The sequence below is a fragment of the Zootoca vivipara genome, chromosome 4, assembly GCF_963506605.1.
Source record: "Zootoca vivipara chromosome 4, rZooViv1.1, whole genome shotgun sequence".
NCBI classification, from domain to species: Eukaryota; Metazoa; Chordata; class Lepidosauria; order Squamata; family Lacertidae; genus Zootoca; species Zootoca vivipara.
The window spans coordinates 84836110-84863766 of NC_083279.1; the positions used below are offsets into that span (position 1 = coordinate 84836110).

At 47.7% G+C, this 27657-nt stretch overlaps 1 protein-coding gene across 1 annotated transcript in view; it reads left to right on the forward strand.

Moving 5' to 3' along the window:
* The first annotated feature begins 381 nt into the window (after nucleotides 1-381).
* The window catches only part of PGR (progesterone receptor), a 58289-nt gene continuing 31013 nt past the window's right edge, over nucleotides 382-27657 (forward strand). The window contains exons 1-3 of the mRNA XM_035115742.2: nucleotides 382-2800; nucleotides 9316-9467; nucleotides 24375-24491. Of these exons, the coding sequence (XP_034971633.2) occupies nucleotides 1305-2800; nucleotides 9316-9467; nucleotides 24375-24491 (1765 nt within the window). The 5' untranslated portion in view covers nucleotides 382-1304. The remainder of the gene's footprint in view (nucleotides 2801-9315; nucleotides 9468-24374; nucleotides 24492-27657) is intronic.

Genomic DNA, 27657 nt, shown 5'->3' on the forward strand with positions numbered 1-27657 from the left:
GTGCTGGTTATGGTCTGTAAAATACATTAATTTTTTTGCTTCTAGGGGGGGCAGCTGCCCCCTCCTGCCCCCCCTGCCTACGCCCATGCCTGAAACCCCCTGGAACCTTGCACTGCTCTGATATTGGAGTGGCTGCCACAGTGGGTTTCTAAGAAGAACCCCCGTATCCTGGAGATGCAGAAAAGAGATTTGGGGGGAGAGTTGGTAGGGGAAACAGCTCATGACTGTGTGCATGTGCGAATAGATCACCAGGAGGAGGAGGAGCTAGAAGGAAGCAGGATGCAGAGTCTGCGGGATTCGTGCACCTTCGCTGGCAGCCAGCGCGTCCAAAGCCCAGAACCAGGGCTTGGCCACCAGGAGGCAGCGCGGAGTTCGGGCTCATCTGCAGGCTGGCAGGAGGGGGGTGGGGTGAAAGGAGTTGCAGCAGTTTGCTGGCCCGGCTCCTTATTCCCTACGCAGGTCTCCGGGTTTGGGACGACCCCTTTGGCTGCCTGCTGCTCGGCGGGCCGGTGCGGGCAAGCGAGAGAGAGAGAGCGCTCGCGCAATTACGCCTGTGCAGCCCGAGGTCAGAGGGAACGTCCGCACCAGAGGGGAGGAGAAAGGAGAAATTCCCTCGTCTCCCAACCCTAGGCGCGCAGGGGACCGACGCGCGGAGCCCTAGTTGCGCCCTGCCCGGAGGGTAGGGATTTTTATTTTACTTTATTCACGACGCGGCTGCAGCAGACTGTCCTGAGCTCTGCTCGGTTCTGGACGGCGCCTCTCGTGCGCTTCCCCCCACTTGTTGCAGCACCTGCCGCCATCTGGGTTTTGCCTTCGCAAAATAGAGCTACAAAGGGGGTGTGGTTTGGGGTGTGTGTGTGTGTGTGTGTGTGTGTGTGTGTGTGTGTGTGTGTGTGTGTATGTGTGCAGAGTTCGAGGAACCTCAGCACAGCGATCCGCTTGCAAAACCGGAGCGGCGTCTGGATGCAAGGCAGCGTTGGCAAACTTCTGCACCTTCGCCCCCGTGCGGATTCTCCTCCAAGCCCTCTTCTCTTCTTCGGTAGAAGAAGAGCTGGAGTTGCATTGTTTCCTCTCCGCGCCGGTCGCGTCTCCCAAAGTAGGAGTGCAGCAGCTGGCGCTGAGCCACGCCGTGCGAATTTGACAGAGCACAATCCAGATACCGTCCGAAGGGGAATCAAGATGTGCAAAGGGAGCCTCGGAGAGGCCGGTGCCCTCACTGCTTAGCCTCCGAGCCGCACCACCACCACCGCTCCTTTCGGATCCGTTAACCCGCCCCGTCGAACTTAGGGTTACTTATAAGCAAAATGAAAACGAAGGCGGATGCCAGGGAGCTGTCTGCTTCCGCCACCGCTATCCAGGATAGAGCGGACCTTCTTCAGGCGCCCCTCCTCTCCGATCGCGGCCCCTTTGTCCGACGGGAGACGGTGGAAGCGATAGACCTGTCTCTGGACGGGCTGCTGTATCCCAGAAGCAGCGACGAGGAGGAAAAAGAGGACGAGGAGGAGGGGGAAGAAGAGGACGAAGACGACCAAGAGCAGAAGTCGTGCCTCCCGAATGAGGAGGCGGGAGAGAGGAAAGGCGGCGATTCTTCCTCGGTCCGGGACAGCTGCGGATCCCCAGTGGACAAAGACGTCTTGGACCGGGTCCTGGATACTTTCCTGGCCCCCTCCTCCAGCCAAGGCAACACGGGGAGCCCCTCGACGTGGTCTTTCTTTGGCTCGGACATCCCCGAGTTCTCCAGCGCGCTGATGAGCCGCCGCTCCGACGGGAAAGGCGAGGACGCGCCAGCAAACGCCTCTTCGCTGCCTCCGGCGCCGACGTCACCTTCTCCGGTTGTAGCCTCTTCTTCCAACTTGAAGACATTCAAAGATGCGGACGGGCCTCCTTTCAAAAGCCCGAAGGGCAAGGCGCCAGGATCCGCCGCCTCGGCATTTTCCAGGGAGGAGCAGGGCTTCGCAAAGCGGAGGTCGGCGGAGCAGGAATCGGACGGCGCCGCCGCTTCCTCCAGCGGCGGCAACCGGGCTTCGCCCGAGAGGCGCTCGGACATCGCGGCAGCTGACCAGCCCAGCTCCCACGACCTGTTCAACCTGCCCATCCTCCCTCTCAACCAGGCGTACCTAGCCGCCAGGACCCGGCAGCTGCTGGACGTGGACGAGTATGGTGAAATGCTCCCTTTCGGCGTGCAGGCGAGCACCCCGCTCTCGCCATCCGTTTGCTCCCTCCAGGATTTTACAAACCACATTTACTCGGCCAGAGACGGGCAGCCGCCGCAGCCGCCTTACGCGTTCGGCTCCGTCGGGGATTTTCAGCGCAGCCTCAAGATCAAGGAAGAAAGCCTGGTGGCTGCGTCTGCTAAGGACAACAGCGGCGGCGGCGGCGGCTCTTACTCGACTGCCAAAAGTTTGCCGCTGCAGCCGCCGGCAGCAGCAGCAGCAGCGCCAGCGATGCCTTGCTCAGACTACTCGCCTCCGAGCGTGGTTCCAAGTGCGCTTCCTCCTCTGCCCAAGAATAGCATGAGCGGCATTCCCGAGGCCCCCTCTTCCTCGCTCGAGTCCTTTCTCTATAAAGCAGAGGCTGCTGCAGCTGCTGCAGACGCCGCCCCCGGTGGCCCATACGGACCAGCGCCTTGCAAAGCCTCCACCAGCTGCGGGGCGCAGAGGGACATCCTCAGTTTGCCCTCCACGTCGGGCGCGCAGCCTCCGATCCTTTACCAGCCGCTTGCCCTGCACGCGCCGCAGCAGTTCGCCGGCCTCAGAGACGGCTTGCCTCAGTTCTACTCGCCCTATCTGAATTATCTAAGGTAGGAGCTTTTCCAGCCTCTATTTGGGGGGGGGGGTTAAGTGACGTTTAGGTGGAACTTGAGAAAATTATTAGGGGCAGAGAGATAATTTTTGAGGTGAGTCAGTGTTCCAGTTATGGCCAAAAAGGTGGCTTTGGGGGCTTGATCAAAGTTCCGCCCCCTGGCAGCTTTCTAAAAATAGGAATTGAGGGGGCTGTTGCAAACATAGGTGATATTATAGTGTCAACCTATTTTTGTTTTCCTTGTGCTGCACTCTTTGTACGCTGTTTAGAGACGGTTGGGTTTAAACAGCATGTAAATCGTGCAAATAAAGAACAGTATTCTTTTTTAAAAAGAAAAAGAAAGAAAGAAAAAACTCTGATTCCCTTATCATTTGAGTACTGTCACTCATCTTTCCACTAAAAAGTCAATTGTAAAGCCATCCATTGAGAAAGCTGCAACATGGGTGCCTTCTGCAGATCTAGAAAGAAGTTTCAGAAGACTGATAGGTTCTGTAAATAAACCCTTCCCTATTCAATATTTTCACTTTTCTGCTCTATGAAATATATTGTTGTTGTTTAGTCGTTTAGTCGTGGCCGACTCCTCGTGACCCCATGGACCACTGCTGAAATAATTTTTAAAATGCATTGAACTCCTGCGATAGAGGGGCGGGCATGGGGTGTGTATGAGTACAGTACTGCTTACCTAAGCTAGCTGGCTGGCGCTGGCTTTCCAAAGCCTCTGGCAAGGGTCTTTCCTCTCCCTTTTAACTGGAGCAATCAGGGTTCATAAACTGATTAATCAACCATTTAAAGCTTGCAGCTCTACAACTTACACACAGTCCTGTGATCCACTCCTTCAGTGGAGCAGAACAGGGGGAGGGCCTGGTAGGACAGAGTGCAAATCGTCATATTCCACTCCGCTGATTTTCATTATAGCTAATTGTATTGCTTTAGCTGCATTAAGGTTGTAGTCCTAAATAAAACCACTGGCAATTATTCCCCACTGATACGCGAGAGCTGAGTAAACAAGTCTATGGTTGTACTGATTTAAACACATATTTGAAATACAGGACGCTTAATAATTACAGCCTCTTATTACCTTGCACAACGGTTTCACTATTCAGAGTGCCACTTAACTGCTATGCTTTAGTCCTCTTTAAAATAATACAGTCACTGCTTCTCTTTGATATTTCCTTTCTTTTAAAAAAAGAAGAAGCAAAAAGCAAATTGAAATGTGTTTTGCCCCCTATCAGAAGCTTGTTTGAGTTGCTTAGAGTATTCAGTTAGTCTCATGGACCAGTTGCTGTCCCTCAGCAAAACCTACCAGATCTGCTTGTTGCAAGGGAGCAAAACCAATAGCAAATTAAAACTACACAAACACAAACATCTACATTCCGTTCAGACCAAGTTTTTCTACTTATGGACAAGAGTTTCTACAATGTGAGCAAAATGGAAGAATTATGGAGTGGCGTACGACCTGTTATTTCTTGAAAACACATCCTCACTGTTCCCCCCCCCCAAAAAAAAATTCTTCAAATTGTAACAAATGTCGCTTCCCCTCAAAACGGTGGTTTGCAGAATTTCAGTTACTGTTTGTAAATGAACAGCGGTTCATTCCCGGAATGCTTTTCAGAGTTCGCAGTGATTGACAAACCATGCATCATTTAAACCCCACAAAACTTATCTTAAAACTGCTATGTAGCCGATCAATCTCACCATTCAAACAGGTGCAGCTGATTGCTATGCCTTTGCCTTTGTTAGAAATTCAACATTAACACGTAGAGGAGAGGCAGCTGAAGTATACCTGATAGAGCACTTCAGAAGTCTGCTAGCTGGCACTCCCACAAAACCTCTGAAAACCTCAAATTCAAAAATGCGCATTTCTCGGCCAACAAGGAAAAATACCGTTTTTTGTCCTTAACATGCAATAAATGCTAGTAATCTGTGTATCAGACCCTACCAGAAACCATGAAGCTAAGAATGTTGAAAAGTTAGTACACTAGCAAAGTTCTTGAATCCAGCTGCGAAAGTGACACATAGAGAATCCTACCACCGATGGATATTAAATGCACTGACATGAGGTATACGCCAGCAGATAGCCGTACCGAGGAAGCTGCTTCCCTCCTGCTTCTTGCTGGCGGAGAATATATTCTCAAAAGGTTCTATGGTTTGAGACAAGGCTATAAAGGAAGGCATCAAAGCACACTAGAAAGCTGCATGCAAAAGTAGATTGTGCAGTACTCAACCCCCAGCCTACTTGTGGTCAGCTCAGATGAAGTTCCATTGAAGTTGGTAAATGGTGTGATCTCTCAGGGCTTGATTAATTTGAGGTTTCTTCACAACAGCGATATTTCATTACTAATGAGAGGAAGGAGGTGCAACGTGGTGCTTCCATGGGGGAAGCGGGGTGGGGTGGGGGTGGGGGCGAGGACAGGATGTGGTCATCTTTTTGGTCAGCGATGTTGCTCCTGCCAGCCCTCCCTGGGAGACACCATTTCGTGCATCTTTGGCTGGAGAGACCCAAACATCTCACTTGAGGGTGCTTCTATTAAACTGGGTGATGGCTTGGGCTATAGAATGTATTGCTTATAGAACGGTGGGGAGGGGGAGGCAGGGGGGGTGTCCTCCTAAACGCTAGGAACGAATAAATGCTAGGATTCTGATGAATTGGGATATGGATAGTATAGAATTGTGCCAGACATGGGAATTCCTGTGCTGGCTTATGCAAACCAGCCTGGGTGGCTGGGGGAAGAGCAAAACTGTTAGTATTATTATTATTTTTAAAAAGGTGTTGATAGAAGGATCCTTTGGCCTGGGGAGTCAGGTGGCATAAAGGATGCTGGGGTAACTGTGTATGGAGTTTTGAAGCAGGGGTGCCTGGGAAGAAGAAGGGGGGGGGAGAGGCTGGGATCCATCTTTGAGGGAAGCAGGTTGACGGATACTTGCGCTGCGGCCTCTGAAAATGTGCACGCTGTAAGGTCTGGACTTCCTCCATGCAGACGGAAGGTGTAAATAGGTGAATAAACCCTATTCCTTAAAGCACGGCAGTCTCTGCCGTGTCCTTTGTTCTCCAAAAGGCAGGGCCAGATTTAGGTTTGATGAGGCCCTAAGCTAGGCACCCCCCAAACTTCGGCCCTCCAGATGTTTTGGACTACAATCCCCATCTTCCCCGACCACTGGTCCTGTTAGCTAGGGATCATGGGAGTTGTAGGCCAAAACATCTGGAGGGCCGCAGTTTGGGGATGCCTGCCCTAAGCTACTGAAGGTAATAGGGCCTTTTATATGTCCAGCTGTCCTTTGTCAACAACAAATTGTCACTGTTTTTTGTGTGTGGAATACATGCTATATGGTAATTTGTGGACCTAATAGGTTCATACACAACCCAACCACTGTTACTATATGTAGCTTTTAATTTATTGGTTTTTAAATCTTATATTTTGGAAATGTACATTGTTTTTTTTCTCCTTTAATTTTTTTTGGGGCCCCCCAAGAGAGTGGGGATCTAAGCCATCAATTGTTTAGCTTATACATAAATCTGGCCCTGCCAAAGGGACACAGACCCTGTGTGTGTGCCTGTCGCCCCATGTGCTCTGCCACTGCTTGGCAGAGAGAGGGCTTTAGTATGTTGTTCACTGAGAGCATTTTAAAAGAGGAATTGCCTTTTGGGTACTGCAACTTGGTGAGGCTGAAGTGGGTTTTACTCCACGTGGGGGCAGGTGTTTTTTTCCTTTTAAATCAGCAGGGGTGCAAAGTTCAGGGGTGCTTAATTTTTGAGGCAGTTTTGGTTTGGTGTTGCGTTACTGTAAGAGAACGAAGGAGGAAACATTTTGGTTTACGAAACAAGGCACGGTGCATAGAAAATGGATACAGGGAAGTTTTTCTCCCTCTTAGATGCTGGGTGGGGGGTCATCAAATGGAACTCAACAGAGGGATATTCAGGACAGGCAAATGTGAGTGTGCTATATATTTATAAACTTAATATTTTTAGAATCGATAAGCATCTCTAAATCTGTATAACGGTGGCCCCAAACCTTTTTGGCAACCCTCCCCTTGGTTCCACAAATTCATCCCTAGTGCCCCCTACCCAACCCTAAAGGTAAAGGTAAAGGGACCCCTGACCATTAGGTCCAGTCGTGACCGACTCTGGGGTTGCGCGCTCATCTCACATTATTGGCCGAGGGAGCCGGCGTATAGCTTCCAGGTCATGTGGCCAGCATGACAAAGCCGCTTCTGGCAAACCAGAGCAGCACATGGAAATGCTGTTTACCTTCCCGCTATAGTGGTTCCTATTTATCTACTTGCATTTTTGATATGCTTTCGAACTGCTAGGTTGGCAGGAGCTGGGACCAAGCAACGGGAGCTCACCCCGTCACAGGGATTCGAACCGCCGACCTTCTGATCAGCAAGCCCTAGGCTCAGTGGTTTAGCCCACAGCGCCACCTGGGTCCCTCTACCCAACCCTATACAGAGCATTATTCAGTGGTTTGCATGACCCACTGAGGAAGATGATAGCACGATTAAACTGTTTGGTTTAGCTAAATTCAACACAACAAGTGAATTCAACACAACAAGCTCCGGTGATACAAGCTTTTCAAAGTCTGATGATCATTTGCACCTCCAGTGACCCCTTTGCCTCTTAGTGTCCCCCTAGGAAATCCCTCCCCCCCCAGGAGGCAATACTGTCCACTTTGGTAGCAACTGAGCTGAAATATCTGGAACACTGTTTGAAGCAACGGTTCTCAAAATGGCAGCCTAAAACCAATGAAACACCAACTCAACAGGGATTCAACCATGAGAAACAGGGTCTGATCTTCTGGTTCCCACCTGTTGAAGACCAAAAATGTACTGCAGGGGTGGGAACCTGTGGCCTTAAGGTAGTTATTGGACTACAGTTCCCATCATCCCTGCCCATTGGCCATGCTGGCTGGGGCTGATGGGACTTGAAGTCTATCAACAGCTGGACGGCTGCAGGTTCCCCTTCCTTGATCTATCAAGTTGATTGCTAAATCAAAAGTCAGCTTATTCATCAACCCAAATCTCGCTGAAGTGTTCAATAGCCCTAATCTTTTTGTTTGTTTGTTTGTTTGTTTGTTTGTTTGTTTGTTTCATATAGCCCCAGAGGGCAGATTTTACCTTCTGAATACGAAAGGCAGAACTTAAACGCTGAGATAGAGACAGTCACTGCTTCTAATAGCCAACTCGGGTGGCGAGCATTGATAGCCTTGGTGCCAGACCGGGGTCCCTGAGAAATGAGGGGGCAATAGTGGAATGCTTCAGGGAACCTTGAGGATTGCAGAAGGACAAAACAGCAACTCTCCCTGTGAGGACTGAGCATGTTTAGTAGCCAGGGAATGTTGACTATCAGCTAGAAAAGAAAAATGGAAACTTGCAGGTAGAGAGTCCATCCAGAAGAATCATAGCATTGTAGAGTTGGAAGGGATCCTGAGGATCATCTAGTCCAACCCCCTGCAACACAGTTGAACTTGCAACCTTGGCATTATCAGCACCTCACTCTAACCAACTGAGCCATGCAGGCTCCCAGGTATCCTAGGGGAGGAGATAGCTAGTTGACTAGAACCGTGTCAAGAGGTGAGGATACACTGCAACATTTTGTTGCAGCTCCCAGCTTGTTTCTTCTCAAGACATGGATATCTTGTCTTTTTTTAAGACTATCATGCAGAATGTAAAATAGCTCAGTGTTGTAGCATCTGCCTGGTCCCAGGTTCAGTCCCCCGCATCTCCAGGTACAGCTGTGAAGGGTCCTGGATGAAACCCCTCTGCAAATTACACTGAGCAAGATGGACCAGTGGTCTGACTCAGTATCAGGAGTTTCCTGATACAGCAGCTGTGAGGAGCCTTTGGTCCCTCCAGAAGTTGCTAAATTCCAGCTCCCATAAATCCCAAGTTCAGCAACACCTCAAAGACCAAAGGTTTCCCCACCATCACCACTAATAGTGGATAGCACACATGTCAGCAATATGTCAGGGGAACAGTGTAGTTTTTAAAGTTAATCGGCTGCATTTTACCTTCCATATATCTCTTCTCCCCTGGTTCTTTCCCTCCACTTGGCTCACATCTAGTAGGAGGTACCAGATGAGCATCATGAGTGACAGGCAAGGGGAACCTTTTGGCACATCAGATGTTGCCGAAGTACAACTCCCAGGATGCCTGGCGCCATTGGACACACTTGTTCAGCAACATCTGGAGTGCCAGAGGTTCCCCAACCTGATGTAGGGAGAGAGTCTGTAGGTGGGTTAAAAATCGGACCTCCGGCACTCTATATGTAATTGATGGAGGCTGACCTGCATTTCGAGAGACACACTTGCCGATGCCTCATCAGTTTTGGCGTAGGGGTGACCTCACAACTGTTGAAGGACCACTGTTTTGGTGCTTATAGACTTGGGTGATTTTCTCTCCAAACTTCTGCCTTTGCAACATTGGGTGTCCGTTGCAAAGTAAGACTTGCCATTTCTCCTGCTTTACCCATGATGCATTTCTATTCCAACGCTTCTCATTTTTGTTTCCTTTGTCCAGGTCGGATGCAGAAGCTGGCCAGAGCCCTCAGTATGCTTTTGAATCGTTGCCTCAGAAGATCTGCCTCATCTGCGGCGATGAAGCTTCGGGCTGCCATTACGGAGTGCTTACCTGTGGAAGTTGCAAAGTCTTCTTCAAGAGAGCAATGGAAGGTATTGTGCAGTGTCATTCGTTGTCGTGGTCGCCTTATAATTATCGTGGAATGTGTAATAATTATTACATATAAGAATTATAAGTATTATACATTCCTTATCATTATCATGGTCGCCTAATAATTAATGTGGAATTGTTATGGAATAATTAATATGGAACAGAAGTCTTAAAAATACTTTTAAAGGATTTGATTCAATTGATCGATTGCATCTCTATGCCACTTTTCATTCAAATGAACCTCACAGCGGCTTGCAACCAATAAATAACCAAAACATAAAGGTAAAGGTACCCCTGACCATTAGGTCCAGTCGCGGACGACTCTGGGGTTGCAGTGCTCATCTCGCTCTATAGGCCAAGGGAGCCAATGTTTGTCTGCAGACAGCTTCCAGGTCATGTGGGCAGCATGACTAAGCCGCTTCTGGTGAACCAGAGCAGCGCACAGAAACGCCGTTTACCTTCTTGCCGGAGCGGTACCTATTTATCTACTTGCACTTTGATGTGCTTTTGAACTATTAGGTGGGCAGGAGCTGGGACTGAACAACAGGAGCTCACCCTGTTGCATGCATTGTGGTTGCAATGTTTGCTTAAGTAATTGGCTAAATTAATTAGGAAAATAAGGTTGCATGCCAAACAGCACTAAGTAATGGTCCTGCCAGGACAAAGATTTCAACTTGCGTAATGGCACTTTTATTGCTCTCCTCCCACTACACTCCCCCAACATGTGTTTCGGGGGAGAGAAGTCCTGTTGCACAAATAGAAATCCTTCGTTTGGAAACTGACCTTTACTAAGTCAGACTACTCTGAACGGCAATGGCTTTCCAGGAGAGTTATTTTTTTGATATATTTCTTTATTTTCCACATGATTTATATACACTTGATTGGAACAAAACCTCAAGGCAGTTTACAAAAAGAACAGAAGAGTGAAATCGTCAGTAAGAAATGGTTAAATACAACTGCATTACTGTATTAAAAATATTTGGGAATTAAGGAAAACGAACAGTACACTAAAAACAGATTAAAACGCATGCCAACACCCTGCAGGTCTGGATAGGCTTGCTTCAACAAAAATGTTTTAAGCAGGAACTGGAACGCATACAGTGGAGGCACCTGCCTGAGGTCAATCAGCAGGGAGTTCCAAAGTGGAATGCTCTATACTAAAAGACCAGTTTCTTAAAAATGCAGAGATGAGTATTATGAGGTATCTGTAACAGCAGCAAATTCCGCAGATTGAAGTGGCAGAGGCGATATTTCAGGTAAACTGGTCCCAATAGTAACACCTTAGGCTTGGCTGATCATCAGAAACAAGTGCAGGTCTCTGAGCAGAATTGTTGCATGCCGACAGGTTCTGACTCATGCCAGCATCTGTGCCACAGCCTTTTGTAAAAACTGCAGCTTCTGAATCAAGTGCAAGGGAAGCCCCACATAGAGCACATTGCATTAATCTAATCTTGAAGTAACCAAACTATTGTGGCCAAGGTTTCCCAGTCCAGGGACAGCCATAGTTGTTGCACCGGCCGCAGCTGGTAAAAGGTACTCCTAGCCACTGCGGCTATCTGGTCTCGATCCAGAAGTCCCCTCAGACTGCGAACCTGCTCCTTCAGAGGGAGAGCAGCCCCATCCAGGGTTGGCAGTTGACCAATTTCTCAAGTATGGCAACTCACCCACAGTGCTTCCTTCCATCCTGCCAGGATTCAATCTTGGCTGGTGTTTCCTCATCTATCCTCCCATCTCATCTAGGCACCAGCTCAGGAATTCCACAGCCTCTCCTGGTGCAGATCTTAATGAGAAATAGCTGACACCTTGCCCCCATGCACCTCTCGGCTACTCTCAACAACTTGTAATAGATTTTTAAAATTGCATCCAATCATGGTATTTCCCCAAGGTATTTCTGGAGACACCAAGCAAGGGTTGAAACCGTGAAACCGTGACCTCCTGCATGCCTGACAGATCCTCTGCAGCCCTGCCCGCCGAGCTGCATTCTTTCCCCTTTTGACGGATGAAAAAGATGCCCCCATTAATCTAGCAACAGGTTGCTCTGTATTTCCTAAAAATACAGTTTGCTATAAAAACTGCAGATGGTCTTGTCAATCTTCCCTTTACACACACACACACACACACACACACACACACACACACACCATATCCTATGGTTTGCAAGCACTGTATTGGCCCAAATATAAGCCACACTCCCCCCCCCAATTCCGACCATGAAAAAGTTGAAGTGCGGCTTAAATTCGTGACCTCACAAAAATTGGCTTTTACAATATCGCTGCTGAAATAGACATATGGTAAAATGGAATGGGTGTGAGTGCCTGAGGCAGCGGCGTCTTAAGCGCCCCCGGAGCCGTGGTGCGCCGGATCCCTCCGGCGCCCTCCCGCCCCGTTCCGGCGCCCTCCCACCCCATTTCCCAGCGCGGTGGGCGGGTGGGCGCCGCGCACAGCGCGGGTGCAACAGGCGCTGCTGCGCGGCAGGCGGGCGGGCAGGCGCAGCTGCGCGGCGGACCGGTCGGCCAGCGGGTGGGCGCAGCTCGCGACGCCCTCCTGGCGGGCCGGCGCCATGTTGCCCTGCGCCACCCAGCCTGCACATAGGGCCGGCTCTGGCCTGAGGAATTTTAATGGAGCAGCTTATATTCGGGTATTGTCTGTTTTTCTTCTCTCCCTTGAATTTTAAAGCTGCGGATTATTTGCGGGTGCGGCTTATATTCGGGCTAATACGGTACTCATTTAGTAAGATGGGTTGCTTTATCATCCTTTCAAATGATTATTTTGGGTTAAGGAGTGGACTGTTGCTCGAAGGTCAGCAACACCTGGGGAGCCAAAGGTTCACCACACTTGCTGTAGACCAAAATGTCTTATTTTTATGTTTTGCATTTTCATACATGGAGGTCTCGTACACCCCAGGTAGTGTGGTTGCTGACCTTGAGCCAGACATCTTGGAGAGTGAAGTCAAATGGGCCTTAGAAAACACTGATAATAACAAGGCCAGTGGAAGTGATGATATTCCAGCTGAACTATTTAAAATTTTAAAAGATGATGCTGTTAAGGTGCTACACCCAATATGCCAGCAAGTTTGGAAAACTCAGCAATGGCCAGAGGATTGGAGAAGATCAGTCTACATCCCAATTCCAAAGAAGGGCAGTGCCAAAGAATGCTCCAACTACCGCACAATTGCGCTCATTTCAGACGCTAGCAAGGTTATGCTTAAAATTCTACAAGGCAGGCTTAGGCAGTATGTGGACCGAGAACTCCCAGAAGTGCAAGCTGGATTTTGAAAGGGCAGAGGAACCAGAGACCAAATAGCAAACATGAGCTGGATTATGGAGAAAGCTAGAGAGTTCCAGAAAAACGTCTACTTCTGCTTCATTGACTATGCAAAAGCCTTTGACTGTGTCGACCACAGCAAACTTTGGCAAGTTCTTAAAGAAATGGGAGTGCCTGATCACCTCATCTGTCTCCTGAGAAATCTCTATGTGGGACAAGAAGCTACAGTTAGAACTGGATATGGAACAACTGATTGGTTCAAAATTGGGAAAGGAGTACGACAAGGTTGTATATTGTCTCCCTGCTTATTTAACTTATATGCAGAATTCATCATGCGAAAGGCTGGACTAGATGAATCCCAAGCCGGAATTAAGATTGCCGGAAGAAATATCAACAACCTCAGATATGCAGATGACACAACCTTGATGGCAGAAAGTGAGGAGGAATTAAAGAACCTTTTAATGAGGGTGAAAGAGGAGAGCGCAAAATATGGTCTGAAGCTCAACATCAAAAAAACCAAGATCATGGCCACTGGTCCCATCACCTCCTGGCAAATAGAAGGGGAAGAAATGGAGGCAGTGAGAGATTTGACTTTCTTGTGCTCCTTGATCACTGCAGATGGTGACAGCAGTCACGAAATTAAAAGACGCCTGCTTCTTGGGAGAAAAGCAATGACAAACCTAGACAGCATCTTAAAAAGCAGAGACATCACCTTGCCGACAAAGGTCCGTATAGTTAAAGCTATGGTTTTCCCAGTAGTGATGTATGGAAGTGAGAGCTGGACCATAAAGAAGGCTGATCGCCGAAGAATTGATGCTTTTGAATTATGGTGCTGGAGGAGACTCTTGAGAGTCCCATGGACTGCAAGAAGATCAAACCTATCCATTCTTAAGGAAATCAGCCCTGAGTGCTCCCTGGAAGGACAGATCGTGAAGCTGAGGCTCCAATACTTTGGCCACCTCATGAGAAGAGAAGAATCCTTGGAAAAGACCCTGATGTTGGGAAAGATTGAGGGCACTAGGAGAAGGGGACGACAGAGGACAAGATGATTGGACAGTGTTCTCGAAGCTATGAACATGAGTTTGACCAAACTGTGGGAGGCAGTGCAAGACAGGAGTGCCTGGCGTGCTATGGTCCATGGGGTCACGAAGAGTCGGACACGACTAAACGACTAAACAACAACAACAACAACAGTGTGTTGCTTGCTAGGATAAAGGGTTTGCATGGGGCAGGGGACCTCCAGCTTCCTCAGTGGTCTCTGTCCTTTTGACCTGCACTGGTTGTCTTTCCTTGAATGTGGTATGGAATTCTTAGGTTCTCTGTTTGGACCTCAAGCTGAGAACATCTTTGTTCATGCTCCCTTGGAAGCAGGGAGCAGGCATGGTCGACTTGGCTTCCCCAGCTGAGCTGGTTAGCTGGACTATGAATCTTTTCTTTCCAAGTACAGTGGTACCTCGTGTTGCATAACCTCTAGGTTATGGAATCTTCGGGTTATAGCCATGGCAAACCCAGAAGTGTATACAGTACGAAGTTTTCAGGATACCAAATCCTGGCTTTCTCATTCATATAAATAGTCCCCGAAAAATCATATACTGCTTGTGTTACTTTGAGGCCATTTACTTACATTCATTTTTGATAGAGTTGCAAGCTTGGTGGATTAAGGGGATGCTGTGGACATAGTGTATCTTGATTTCAGTAAGGCTTTTGACAAAGTCCCCCAGGATATTCTCGCGAGGAAGCTGGTAAAATGTGGGTTGACTGAGGTAACTGTTAGGTGGATTTGTAATTGGTTGACTGACCAAACCCAAAGAGTACTCATTAATGGTTCCTTGTCATCCTGGAAAACAGTGACTAGAGGGGTGCCACAGCAGCTTTCTGACAGTAAGAGCTCTTTGACAGTGGAACAGACTCCCTCGGAAGAAGGGATGTTCCTTCATTGGAGGTTTTTGAGCAGAGGCTGCATAGCCATCTGTCACGAATGCTTTACTTGAGATTCCTGCATTGCAGGGGGTTGGACTAGATGACCCTCCAGGTCCCTTCCAACTCTACAATTCTATGGTTCATGAAATGGGAATTAATAAAAACAGCTCTGAGTCAGAATTGGCATGAGTGCCTCAACTTGCATACACAAAAACATGATTTCAGGGTTTGTGGTGAAAAAATTGGACACATTGTAAAGGATTATTAGATTTCCAAGAAAAAATGCTCCAACATCCGCATAATTCCCCTACTTAGAATGCAGAGTTAGTTTTTGCAAACTCTAAAAAGAAGAATGTTGCAGGTAGCTTCTGTTGACCCTGAATGCCCTCGCATCTCTAAGCAGGTTTCATACGACTGAGACATCTCTCCGAGGAATAAAGACATGACTAACAGCAGACAGTTCCAAGTTACTTCTGTTTCGCCTTTTTGATATAATTGAGCAGTAGTACCCTGGTGCCAATCACTGTTTCAGAGCCGCTGCTTCCAGCCCCTCACAATTTTGTGGATGGAAAAATTGTGTCGTGGCTGTGGGGTTATTGCACAACAAACTCCATTTTCTGAAACAAATAAGAGCCTCCCCGCAAATAAATCAGCAAGGATGTTTGGCTATTTGTCAATCTTGTATAGCCTTCCCATAAACTTTGTGCAAACCACTCAAGATGAATGTGCAGTAAACAGGTTCTCTGATAGCAACCCATCTCAATACATAGCAACCCAGTACTAATTAGAGCAGCAAAAGGAAACCATCTGCTAAGAGTTTGCACTCTTGGCAACATCTGTATCCCCTCTTTGAAATCTTTGGTGGCCCTTCACCCTGGTCTAGAATAATATTTTTGGTCTGCATTGAGAGAAAATGGAATGTGCCTCCAGGGGTGAAGTCAAACCACCAGAGAATCGCAGCGCCTGCTGTGGCTGCAAAGACCCGTTACTTGTAATGACTGCATCTCGTGTTGGTTTTGCTGCGTTAGGGGCACCGAAGTGACCTCCCCAGGGTGCAAGCCTAGGCAATCCTGGGCTGTCCAGATGACAAGAACCCCCCTCTTGGCATCACTGATGTGGTCCAAAGGAAAGCAGAGCAATATGTTTGGCACCAGCTTTGCTATAGGAGTTGCCAGAAGGAGATGTAAAAGGCACCACCCAACCTTCTTAGGTAGTCCACTCCAGATTAGTGTAGGGTTTACTCCTGAGCCTTTTCTTCTTCCGAAGATATGCTGCAAGGCAGCACAGGTTTAGGTTTCAGAGTTTACCTTCTAGATAATCTACCTTCCCAGGTGATGAGCCCCATCTGCCACTCACTTCCCTCTACAGCATGTGCACAAACCACCTCCTTGACCACTGGACCCACTATTGGTCTCACCCAGTCAATCTGCCAGAGCCTGTCTTTACATACAGGGGAAGTTCCTAATTCACTGAGGGTTTGATACCCAGCAGATGCCATCACCTGGTTTAGCCAGCCAGTCGAAGCCATTTCCCAGGATGTAGCTGCTGTCTACTGGTTTTCCCAGTAGTGATGTATGGAAGTGAGAGCTGGACCATAAAGAAGGCTGATCGCCGAAGAATTGATGCTTTTGAATTATGGTGCTGGAGGAGACTCTTGAGAGTCCCATGGACTGCAAGAAGATCAAACCTATCCATTCTTAAGGAAATCAGCCCTGAGTGCTCCCTGGAAGGACAGATCGTGAAGCTGAGGCTCCAATACTTTGGCCACCTCATGAGAAGAGAAGAATCCTTGGAAAAGACCCTGATGTTGGGAAAGATTGAGGGCACTAGGAGAAGGGGACGACAGAGGACAAGATGGTTGGACAGTGTTCTTGAAGCTAAGAACATGAGTTTGACCAAACTGCGGGAGGCAGTGCAAGACAGGAGTGCCTGGCGTGCTATGGTCCATGGGGTCACGAAGAGTCGGACACGACTAAACGACTAAACAACAACAATCAGGGTTAAAGGACACCTTCCAGCCCAGGCAAAAAAACTTGGGGTGTGAAGCAGGGCCAGGGAGGGGTGTGGCCTTCAGGGAAGGGGTGTGGACTGCACAGAATTCTGAAGGCTGAACAGAGAGGTTTAGTCCCTTGGCTTGAGGTTTCCTACCCTGGTTTGTTGTATTGATTAAGGTGTCCACAGTTTCCATACTTGGCAGTCTCATCTTGGAGGAGGCTCTCTGAATCATCAGCTGGATCCTTGGGCCACGCAGTTGGCAAGCATTACTACTCCTGCCCTGCGCGAAGCATTTTTTGACGTTGGTAATGTCTGGGCTTGGAGCTGATTTCCCCTCAAGTGAACCTGTGATCCTTTGGCCGTGTCAGATTTGTTACCATGTAACTTCCCCCACCCACCCATCCACACCACCCGTGTTCCCCGTGGAAAGACGTTCTGGATCCCCGTTACCAGAGAAGCAGCAACTTTTTTTGAAGCAGAAACAAAGCAGTGTTTGCAGGAGAAACAACACAGAGCCTCTTGGCACTTATAAGATTAAATGATTTATGGCGGCATAAACATTCATAATCTGGGATCTGGTGAAGCGGGACAATAGTTGTGCTGCAATAAATCTATTCGCCTTTTAGGTGCCAGCAAGACTCTTTGTTACAGAGCAGTCCTGTAGGCTCAGTGGGAGGAGAAAGTCGCCCTGACAGGCAGATAGGCAGATCTGAAGCGCTGCTAGACTTTGCACCATCAGCGTTGGAAGGTAGGAATAGACCCTCTTCCTCTTCCCGTCAGTTAGTAATTATTATTATTTTTGAAAGAAAACATTTTACTTCCTATTATGCAAAGGCTGAAATACTTCTCCCCCCCCCCATTCCAGGGTCTGTGCTTGAAGATGAGGGCTTTGGATCCACTAGATTCAAAGCCTCCATGGAATGGCCCTCTCCAGATGAGTAATGACTGGAAGGGGGCACCCAAGGATGAACCTCCCTCTCCACTTGACTGGAGATCAGCTAAAAACAGTATATCATTATCATTATCATTTTTTCCTAATTATATCCTGCCATTCCTCCCAATGGCCTTCCAGAGACTGTAGGATTACATCCTTAGATCACTGTTTGGTTCTTCTTCTGGAAATGAGCAATCTGAACTGGTCTCCACTCTGGAATCTCCTGGCCAGGTGGCTTAGCAGAATACGCGGGTGGGTGAATTAAAATAAAGGCTTCTATGACTTTATTTGATACTTTTATACTTCCAGTTCCTGCATATGGAAGCTAAGAATGGGTTAGCATACGTGGAAAACTAGACCGGCCATACCATACAAATAAAATAACAAGACAAATAAAGAGCAGCAACAAATAACTATAAAGCCTCAAGCCCCAAACACTACAATTCATGTTACAGATGCTTGGGTTAACGTGAGTCTTTGTTTAAAGATGTCAGTGGCTGGAGAAAACAAAATGTCACCTGGGAGGGAGTTCTGTAGGCAGGGTGCTACCACCAAGAATGCCCTGTCACCACCCTTCTAGCTTCTGCTATGGACACCAGAGCATCTCCTACTGATCAAAACGTCTTGAGTTTGTTGATGCTGGGGAAGATGCTTCCTCAGGGACTTGTGTCACAAGTTGTTTATGGTTCCATAGCTTCTGGACTATCTTCCAGGATAGACTTTGATCCTGTGAAGGGTGTTACGAGTGGGATAACAAGCAGACCCAGTAGCAGACAGTGGTGCTGGACCTCTCACCTGGCCTACCTCCAGCTGAGACATTCCTGCATACTGAGATAGGGGGCAGTAAGGTTGGTGCAGTGTTGACCCGCTGGTGGAGCCAATGGTGCCCCTCCTGCTGGTGTGTTTTCACCGCAGCCACCCAGCCACTGCCTCGCCCCCCTCCCCTTGGTATGCAGCAGCGACACAGCTGGAGGGAGGTTGCAACGCTGTCTGGTATTGACCGGACCACTTGCATGTTATGAGAATATCTGTTGGGATTGGGTGGCCCTCCTGTGGAGTCTGCATCCCTGGCAACTCTCCTTTTGGAAATTAATTTCTGGCTCCCCCATTCACCTGCTTCTGAAGCAGCTCTGCCCTGTGTACCATGATTAACGACCCCGCAATCAGTTTTGTTTCCATAGTTAATCCAATTATCTGCCAACATTGTATTGGGTGCTATTTCATTTCGCTTGCCTGCTCTCACCTTTGCATCTGCACAATAGGCACCATGGTTCACTTTTGACAGATGCGTGCTTTATGTATTGTGCTAATATATTTCTTGGGGTAGTAGAACAATAATCATTATTTGGGAGCTTTGCACATGGCGGCTGTTGGAAGCAAAACAACATCAAACCTTTAGTTACGTAAAACATACTCAGTACCCACGTGAGACGTAACCGGCTTTACTCTTGAGCATAAATCAAGTATATTATTCACTGTATCATATTATAAATTTAAACAGAAACGAGCCATAAAATACAACAGAAAAAGCAGAAGAATCAGTAGATCAGTTCACACTCTAATCAATTCATGGATCAGGTCAGCTCCAAACATGCGCTAGAGTCAGTTCCACCTGCTGAGTCATTTGGTCCACGCAATCCACAAGAAGAGTTGTTCTAGTTCCACAGAATCCTTTCACAAAGTCTAAGGATTTCCATAATATTAACCTTGTTTCGCCGTCCTGGGCTTCATCAGTAGTACAAATGCATATGTGATGTAACACATTAGTGTGACATAGTAGTAGCTGTGATATTTAGTTAGAATTTAGTCAGAAACTTGTTACATCACATATGAATCTAATGAACGGACGAGTGCCTACCACTCTGGCTCTGGTTGGTACCTGGATGGGAGACCACCTGTTTCACCTGCTTCAAAGGTGGGATATACCTTAAATAAACAAAACTAGGCTGCTTCCTTTTCACATGGGTGGGCAGACAGGTATGCCAGGACAGCATAGCTGCCAAGTTCTCCCTTTTTTAAGGGAAATTCCCTTATGCTGAATAGGCTTCCTCGCGAGAAAAGGGAAAACTTGGCAGCTATGGGACAGATGAGGCAGTCAGTGGAGCTTGGACCACGCTCTGTCTGCTGCAGTCACCAGCAGAACCCGGCAGGCTCCTTTGAGCTTCTCGTCATTTCCAATATTTTCCCGCCCACTTCTGGGTGGTGGAGAAGTAATTTTTGCACCAGGGATGAGGAAGCTGTGGCCCTCCAGATGTTAGAGTGGTCCAAGTCCTACCCACTCCAGCTGCTGATGGGAGCTATACTATCAGCAACCTTGTTTCCAGTTACATATTTATTTTAATTTTATTATGATTACACTTATATTCCCCGCCTTCCCTCCAAGGAGCAACATGTGACATTCATGCTTATTCACCTCCTCTCCATTTCATCCTCACAACAGCTCTGTGAGGTAGGCTGGGCAGAGAGATAGCATAGCAGGAAAACGGTATTCTGATTAGAATTTGGCCAGAAGAATCTCAAGTATTACAGCATACTAAGGGAGATGGGTTGGGGCAGTTCAATACCTTACTGTAATTTTGAAATTAGGCAAATGCCTTGCATATTTCCCCCCTCTTAGTCACACATTCTACCCTTCAGAGAGATGCTGGAATTTGAATGCAAAGGTCAAAGGACTGGTTTCGGCATTCTAAAAGCACAGATATTAACCTGAGACGATTTGTGTGTCTGTGTTGGTGTTTAAAATATTCTCTTCATCATTATTCCCCCCCAAAATCTATTCAACTTGTTCAACCGGATACAGATATTCACATGTTTAGAACTAATACGTTAGGGAGACAAATGAGAGTCCAAATTACCTGCATCAGGCAAATCAGCAAATTGCTTCCTAATTATTTCAGACGTGGTTTGATTCTCTTTTCCTCCGCGTTGTGCAGATAACCGACAGCTCAAGCCTATACATGCTTACCCAGAGGTAAGCCCCACTGAATTCAAAGGAATGGTGTGTGTGTAGGATTGCAGCCTAAATTAGTGCAAGGAAGCTCTTACCCGGTTTACAAAGAGACCACAATGGGCAAGCACTACAAAGCTGCCAGGGATAAGTGCCTACAGCAGGGATGGGGAACGTTGTCTGGCAAGTGGAATGGATCCTTATTTCCCTGACCCTAGAATCATACACAGTCACCCATGTGTAATTCTTGGCAATTCCCTCCTACAATCAAAAATGGATTGGAAGAAGGCCAATGAATCATAGAATCATGGAGTTGGAAGAGACCACAAGGGCCATCCAGTCCAACCCCCTGTCAAGCAGGAAACACCATCAAAGCATTCTTGACATATGCCTGTCAAGCCTCTGCTTAAAGACCTCCAAAGAAGGAGACTCCACCACACTCCTTGGTAGCAAATTCCACTGCCGAACAGCTCTTACTGTCAGGAAGTTCTTCCTAATGTTTAGGTGGAATCTTCTTTCTTGTAGTTTGAATCCATTGCTCCGTGTCAGCTTCTCTGGAGCAGCAGAAAACAACCTTTCTCCCTCCTCTATATGACATCCTTTTATATATTTGAACATGGCTATCATATCACCCCTTAACCTTCTCTTCTCCAGGCTAAACATACCCAGGACTCTAAGCCGTTCCTCATAAGGCATCGTTTCCAGGCCTTTGACCATTTTCGTTGCCCTCTTCTGGACACGTTCCAGCTTGTCAATATCCTTCTTGAACTGTGGTGCCCTGGTAGGCCAAATCATCTGACACCATATGACATCAGGTGATGCTGCACTTTGAAACCCTCAATTGTTGGGACTACAGAGGCCAAAACTGGGCTCTTTGAAAGCCCTTTTGCAAACACACCCCTGCTGCTCTTTGAACCTCCTAAAGCCAGGTTCCACATCTTCAGATGGATTGGACACCTGTGGCCAAAGTCTAATGTGTGATATAAAAAAACCCTGTGCAGTCCATTTGTTTGGAGTCTGTGGCTGACCCTTTTCAGGGCAGTCCGTGCCCCTGATGTTTGCGGAGCCAACTTGGGCCTTCTCAATTTGGATCTGTAATGAAGGGCCGTGGTTCAGTGGCGGTGCGTCTGCTTGGCCTGCAGAATTTCCCGGGTTCAATCCCTGCCATCTCCAGGTAGATCTTGGAGAGAACCTGGTTGGAAATTTAGTAATAATTACTATAGTTTAATCAGAAATACTGTGGGGAAGAAGACTGTGACCAAGTAGCCTGTGTGCCTGATTGGCCTCCTGTTCAGGTGAGCATTGTTGATGTTCAGTGGGACTTAAGTCATTATTAACTGATACTAACTCTTGAGAGTCTCATGGATGCAAGAAGATCAAACCTATCCATTCTGAAGGAAATCAGCCCTGAGTGCTCACTGGAAGGACAGATCGTGAAGCTGAGGCTCCAATACTTTGGCCACATCATGAGAAGAGAAGACTCCCTGGAAAAGACCCTGATGTTGGGAAAGATGGAGGGCACTAGGAGAAGGGAACGACAGAGGACGAGATGGTTGGACAGTGTTCTTGAAGCTATGAACATGAGTCTGAGAAAACTGCGGGAGGCAGTGGAAGACAGAAGTGCCTGGCGTGCTCTGGTCCATGGGGTCACGAACAGTCAGACACGACTAAATGACTAAACAACAACAACTCTCATTGATTTGGCAAAGTCTGGATCTACTTAAAATCCCGTTGGTTTAAATGGTTCTACTCTGACTAAGTCCATGTTTATTACTTTTATATACTGACCTCATTCAGAGAGCTCTGTGTGGCACGCTTGGTTCATTCCTTCCCCCGCTTTAATCCCCACAGCACCCTTGCGGGGTAGGCTTGTATGAGACCCTGCCTTGCCTGCACACTGCCTTGCCAAAGTGGTACAAGTGCTGGTTATCTCCTGCTTGAACTACGGCAATGTGCTCTATGTGAGGCTATGTGACTCAGAAACTGCAACTAATCCAGAATGTGGCAGCTAGACTGGTGACTGGGAGCGGCCACTGGGACCATATAACACTACAGTGGTACCTCACTAGACGAATGCCTCACAAGACGAAAAACTCGCAAAACGAAAGTGTTTTGCGATTTCAATGGAGACTCGCAAGACGAAGTTTCCTATGGTGCGCTTCGCAAGATGAATTTTTTCGTCCCATAGGGAGCCTCGCAAGACGAAATCCCCCCCGTCTTGCGAGGCACCCTATGGGAAACCGCACTTCAATGCGTTCCTATGGGAGCCGCTTCGCAAAACGAATTCTTCGCCATACGAAGCGACTCGCGGGACGAATTAAATTCGTCTAGCGAGACACCACTGTAGGTTCTTCACTGGCTCCCAGTACATTTCCGAACACAATTAAAAGTGTTGGTGCTGACCTTTAAAGCCCTAAGCGGCCTCGGTCCAGTATACCTGAAGGAGCATCTCTACCCCCCATCGTTCAGCCCGGACACTGAAGTCCAGCGCCGAGGGCCTTCTGGCAGTTCCCTCGCTGTGAGAAGTGAGGTTACAGGGAACCAGGCAGAGGGCCTCCTTGGTGGTGGCGCCCGCCCTGTGGAATGCCCTCCCATCAGATGTCAAGGAAATAAGCAACTATCTGACTTTTAGAAAGCATCTGAAGGCAGTTTCAGCTCCCTGTATTGGGAGGTTTTTTAATGTTTGATGCTATATTTTGTTGAAACCCATCCAAAGTAGCTGGGGCAACCCGGTCAGATGGGCTGGGATCCTTCTCCTCCTCCTCCTCCTCCTCCTCCTCCTCCTCCTCCTCCTCCTCCTCCTCCTCCTCCTCCTCCTCCTCCTCTTCCTCCTCCTCCTCCTCCTCCTCCTCCTCTTCCTCCTTCTTCTTCTTCTTCCTTTCATTATTTGTATCCCGCCCATCTGACTGGGTTGCCTCATCCACTCTGTGCAGCTTCCAGCATATATAAACATAACAAAACATTACATATTAAAAGTATAAGAAATAAATAATTATTATTACACTGGTTCCCAGCAGGTTTTAATAAGTTAGTATCTAAAAAAGAATTTGGGGGGGGGGGAGGCGAGCGGAGAGGAAGCCTGTTTCTTCTCTCTCTCTCTCTCACTACCTTGCACTTTGTGCAAGCTTACATAGCAAGGGATATGTTTAAAAATACATTCGAGGGCCACGTCCATAATAGAAGCAGTTCACCAATAACAACCGACTGATCATAATATCACTGTGCTAATGTCATGGTGACCCTTACATTGTTAAAGTCCATAAGATACTAGTTTTTCATCTGTTGAGTCATGTTGAACAGGAACAGATTGGTTCGTTCCTTCTTAATATGACCCAATGCCGGGGGGGGGGGGTTGGGGGGGGGAGAAACACACCAAGTGAAACGTGGCTGTTTAGCCTCTCAGTACCAAGGCTGTTCCCTTCTGAATCTCCCTGCCCCCTCCTCCCCTGTAGCTAATAAAAGCACCTCCGAGGTGCATTGAATTACCCAACCAAGAAGATAGAAACAATAATTAAAGAACCATTAAGTGACGGATGAATCGATGGTCCCATCCAGCTAGTTGCTAGAATAATAGTAATTTTAAAAAGACCTTTTACTTTGGAAGCAGTTGTTGTTGAGCATTTAGCCTGAAGGACGGTTTATACATTTTGTTTACACCTCTGAAAACAGATCAGGATGGCTGACATTGAAGCTGACTAACGTTGTTTCCAGGCTATAGTTTAGTGATTTGTTTGGATGCTTTGCACTTTATTCACCCTAGCTTTCTGAACTGCCCTGCCCTGCCTTTTCTTTTACTTCTCCATAATCTAATGTTCATTTTCCCCATCTTCTTTCTTTTTTTTCTTACAGGGCAACATAATTATTTATGTGCCGGGCGGAACGACTGCATTGTGGACAAGATCCGCCGGAAGAACTGCCCTGCGTGCCGCTTGAGGAAATGCTGCCAAGCTGGCATGGTGCTTGGAGGTAGGGAGTTTTGATTCACAAAATCACAGTCATAGAATTGTAGAGTTGGACAAGATTCCGAGGGTCATCTAGTCCAGCCCCCTTTCAATGCAGGAATCTCAGCTAAAGGATCCATGACAGATGGCCACCCAACCTCTGCTTGGATGGAGGAGGCTTCGGGTTCTCGTTTTCACAGCTGATGCCTGCCAGAGTGCCAGTCACACGGTACAAAGGATCCCACCCATACCATGCTATGACACCATCATGCCATTCAAACTTTGGGTGGGGTTTAAAGCAGAAAGTGTGGCACATAAACAAGAGAGGGCACATTGATTGGTTAAGCTATCGTGGAGGAACACTGTTAATGGCTGCTGTTGTTGGCATCCATCTGTCTTGAGAGACAATGGAGTGTGCCTCTGGGGGTGAAGTCAAACGACTGGAGAATCACAGCTCCTGCTGCGGCCACAGAGACTGGTAACTCGTAACTGCTGCCTTGCTGCCTTAGCAGGAGTGGCAACTTGAATAAAATATTTGGGGGGGCAAGTAAGCCCAGCCCCGCATAACCAATCACATGACACAGTGCGCGGATACCATTTGAATGGCAGTGCCCATCAACTGGGAGGCGGGGGCGGCCAGGTGAATAGTACAGCCCCACCATGCCATCTGCCAGAAAACAATTCAAACACAATTCAAAGTCTTGGTGCTGACCTTTAAAACCCCAAGCGGCCTTGGCCCAGTATACCTGAAGGAGCGTCTCCACCCCCATCGTTTAGCCTGGACACTGAGGTCCAGCGCTGAGGGCCTTCTGGCAGTTCCCTCACTGCGAGAAGTGAGGTTACAAGGAACCAGGCAGAGGGCCTTCTCGGTAGTGGCACCTGCCCTCTGGATCGCCCTCCCATCAGATGTCAAAGGAATAAACAACTACAGAGGTACCTCTGGTTACGAACGGTTCTAGTTACAAACGCTTCAGGTTACGAGCTCCACTAACCCGGAAGTAGCTGCTCCTGGTTGCAAACTTTGCCCCAGGATGCACGCGCAGTGGGAGACCCCATTAGCAAAAGCGCACCTCAGGATAAGAGCGGTTTCAGCTTAAGAACGGACCTCCGGAACGAATTAAGTTCGTAGCCAGAGGTACCACTGTAACCAACCTTCAGAAGACATCTGAAGGCAGCCCTGTTTAGGGAAGTTTTAAATGTTTGATTGAAATTTTATTCTGTTTTTAATGTTCTGTTGAAAACCGCCCAGAGTGGCTGGGGAAACCCAGCCAGATGGACGCGGTAGAAATAATAAATTATTATTATTATTATTATTATTATTATTATTATAAAACATCTTTCTTTTTGGAGCCAAGCGGAGTTTCAGCAGAGCCGCTTGATGATTAAAGAGAACTTCTCATTACAGTGGCTGGCTGTGTGGCGTTTCTTTCTTGAAATATAATGGACTTAGCTTACCCATAGTGCGGGAGGAGATTTCAAGTAGAAATTGAAGCATGTCATTTACTTTCTCCCAGGAAACATGGATAGTAAGATATTGCAATTCTTTCTCCTGAGGTCTCTGCAGCCGCTTCTGCCCTGATGAGTAGTTTAATCAGCACTTTCCAGAGAACAGCTAAAGGCAGCGAAAGTGAACCTCATTTTGGGGCTATAGCAGCAGCAGAAGCAGCTGTATTGTCAGACGTACAGAAAAAATTGTGGGTGGGCAGGAGAGGTGACAGGCAACACAGGCAACGAATGGAATCCTGTCGTGGCGAGGGGTGCAAATCACCCTTTTCCTGCATCACAACCACCAAACGGAAGGGTGCAGTTGCTATGGCTGTTCAGTTGCTTGGCTGCACTTGGCAATGAGGTCCAGAGAGCAGACCTGAGCAGGAAGGGTGGAGCAAAGTGCAGTGTAAAACTCTGTGCAGTTAGATGGATGTGTCCAGAGAGGAATTCAAGAGGCTGTACAACCTTCTTATTATTAGGTATATTATCAGGAAGGAGAAGGGATTTCTTTGCTGTTGGGAGAAGGGATTGCTTTGCTGTTGGGTTTTTCTTTTTGCAAGTTGCTTGGCGGAGCCTATATGCAGAGTGCAAATAAATGCTTTAAGGAAATAAAGGCTCCTCTGGATCTGGAGCTTGCCTGTAAGGAGGTGGGCAGGAAAAGGAACCCATTCCCAGTCAGAGTGTGAGAAGAGGAGATGGAGAAACTCCTAGTGAGGGCCTCAGTGCTTGTGGATGATATTCAAACTGCTCATCTCTCGCATCTCTGCCGGGCACTAGGCGGGAATGACACAACAAACAAGCGTTAAACTAGGATGCTGGGTTGGAATGTAATTACAAACCATAGTTAAAGCAAGCAGAGTTTCAGAAGCCAACTCTCCACTGTGGTTTACAACCCTGATTTGCTAGCCTCAAACAGACCATGGGTAAGCAGCCAGGTTTGAGATGGATGTTCCAAGAGACTGGATCTTAAACCGGTGTGTGTGTGTGTGTGAGATGGATTGGTGGTGTATTCAAACTGGGCCACAATGTCTCCATTATTCAGATCCACTTATAAGGACAAGCTTTTAAGCCAGTATTGGTGAATTGCTGTAGTGCTTCCACTTATTCAACGAAAAGGAACCAAGCAGCTGATTGAAAACTAATAGCAGGCCACTTTTCATTCTCCTTGGAAAAGCACAGAAGGGCTTGTTGGTTGTGTCATTATTTGCTGTTAAGCATTTGTTAACTGTAGTTCAAGGTTTATAAACATTAGCTGCCCAAGGCTGCAAACAGGACACTGGGCCAAATGTGATTTGACTGGAGCACGTCGACTGTGCAAGTTTATGACCTGTGGGGTAGCGCAGATGTGGCAGGGCTGGTACAGGGATATCTTGGGATAGTGTTGCTGCGCAGGAAACAGCCAGAGTTGTAAGGAATGCATCAAATGTAAGGAAACTGAGCTGGATCTAAAGGTCCTTCTGTAGATACAGTCAAAGAATTGGAGAGCTGGAAGGAACCCCAAGGGCCTTCTAGTCCAACCTGCTGTAATGCAGGAATCACAGCTGTGTGTCTTCTGCTCATGCTAGAACCAGGTTAGGGAAGTTGTGACCGACAAATCCCATCATCCCTCCCCATTGGACATTCTCCTTGGAGCCAATAAGAGATGGAACCTCAGATCACCAGGAGGGACAGCGGTTGTTTCTCCCTAAGGCATTGCCTAAGGA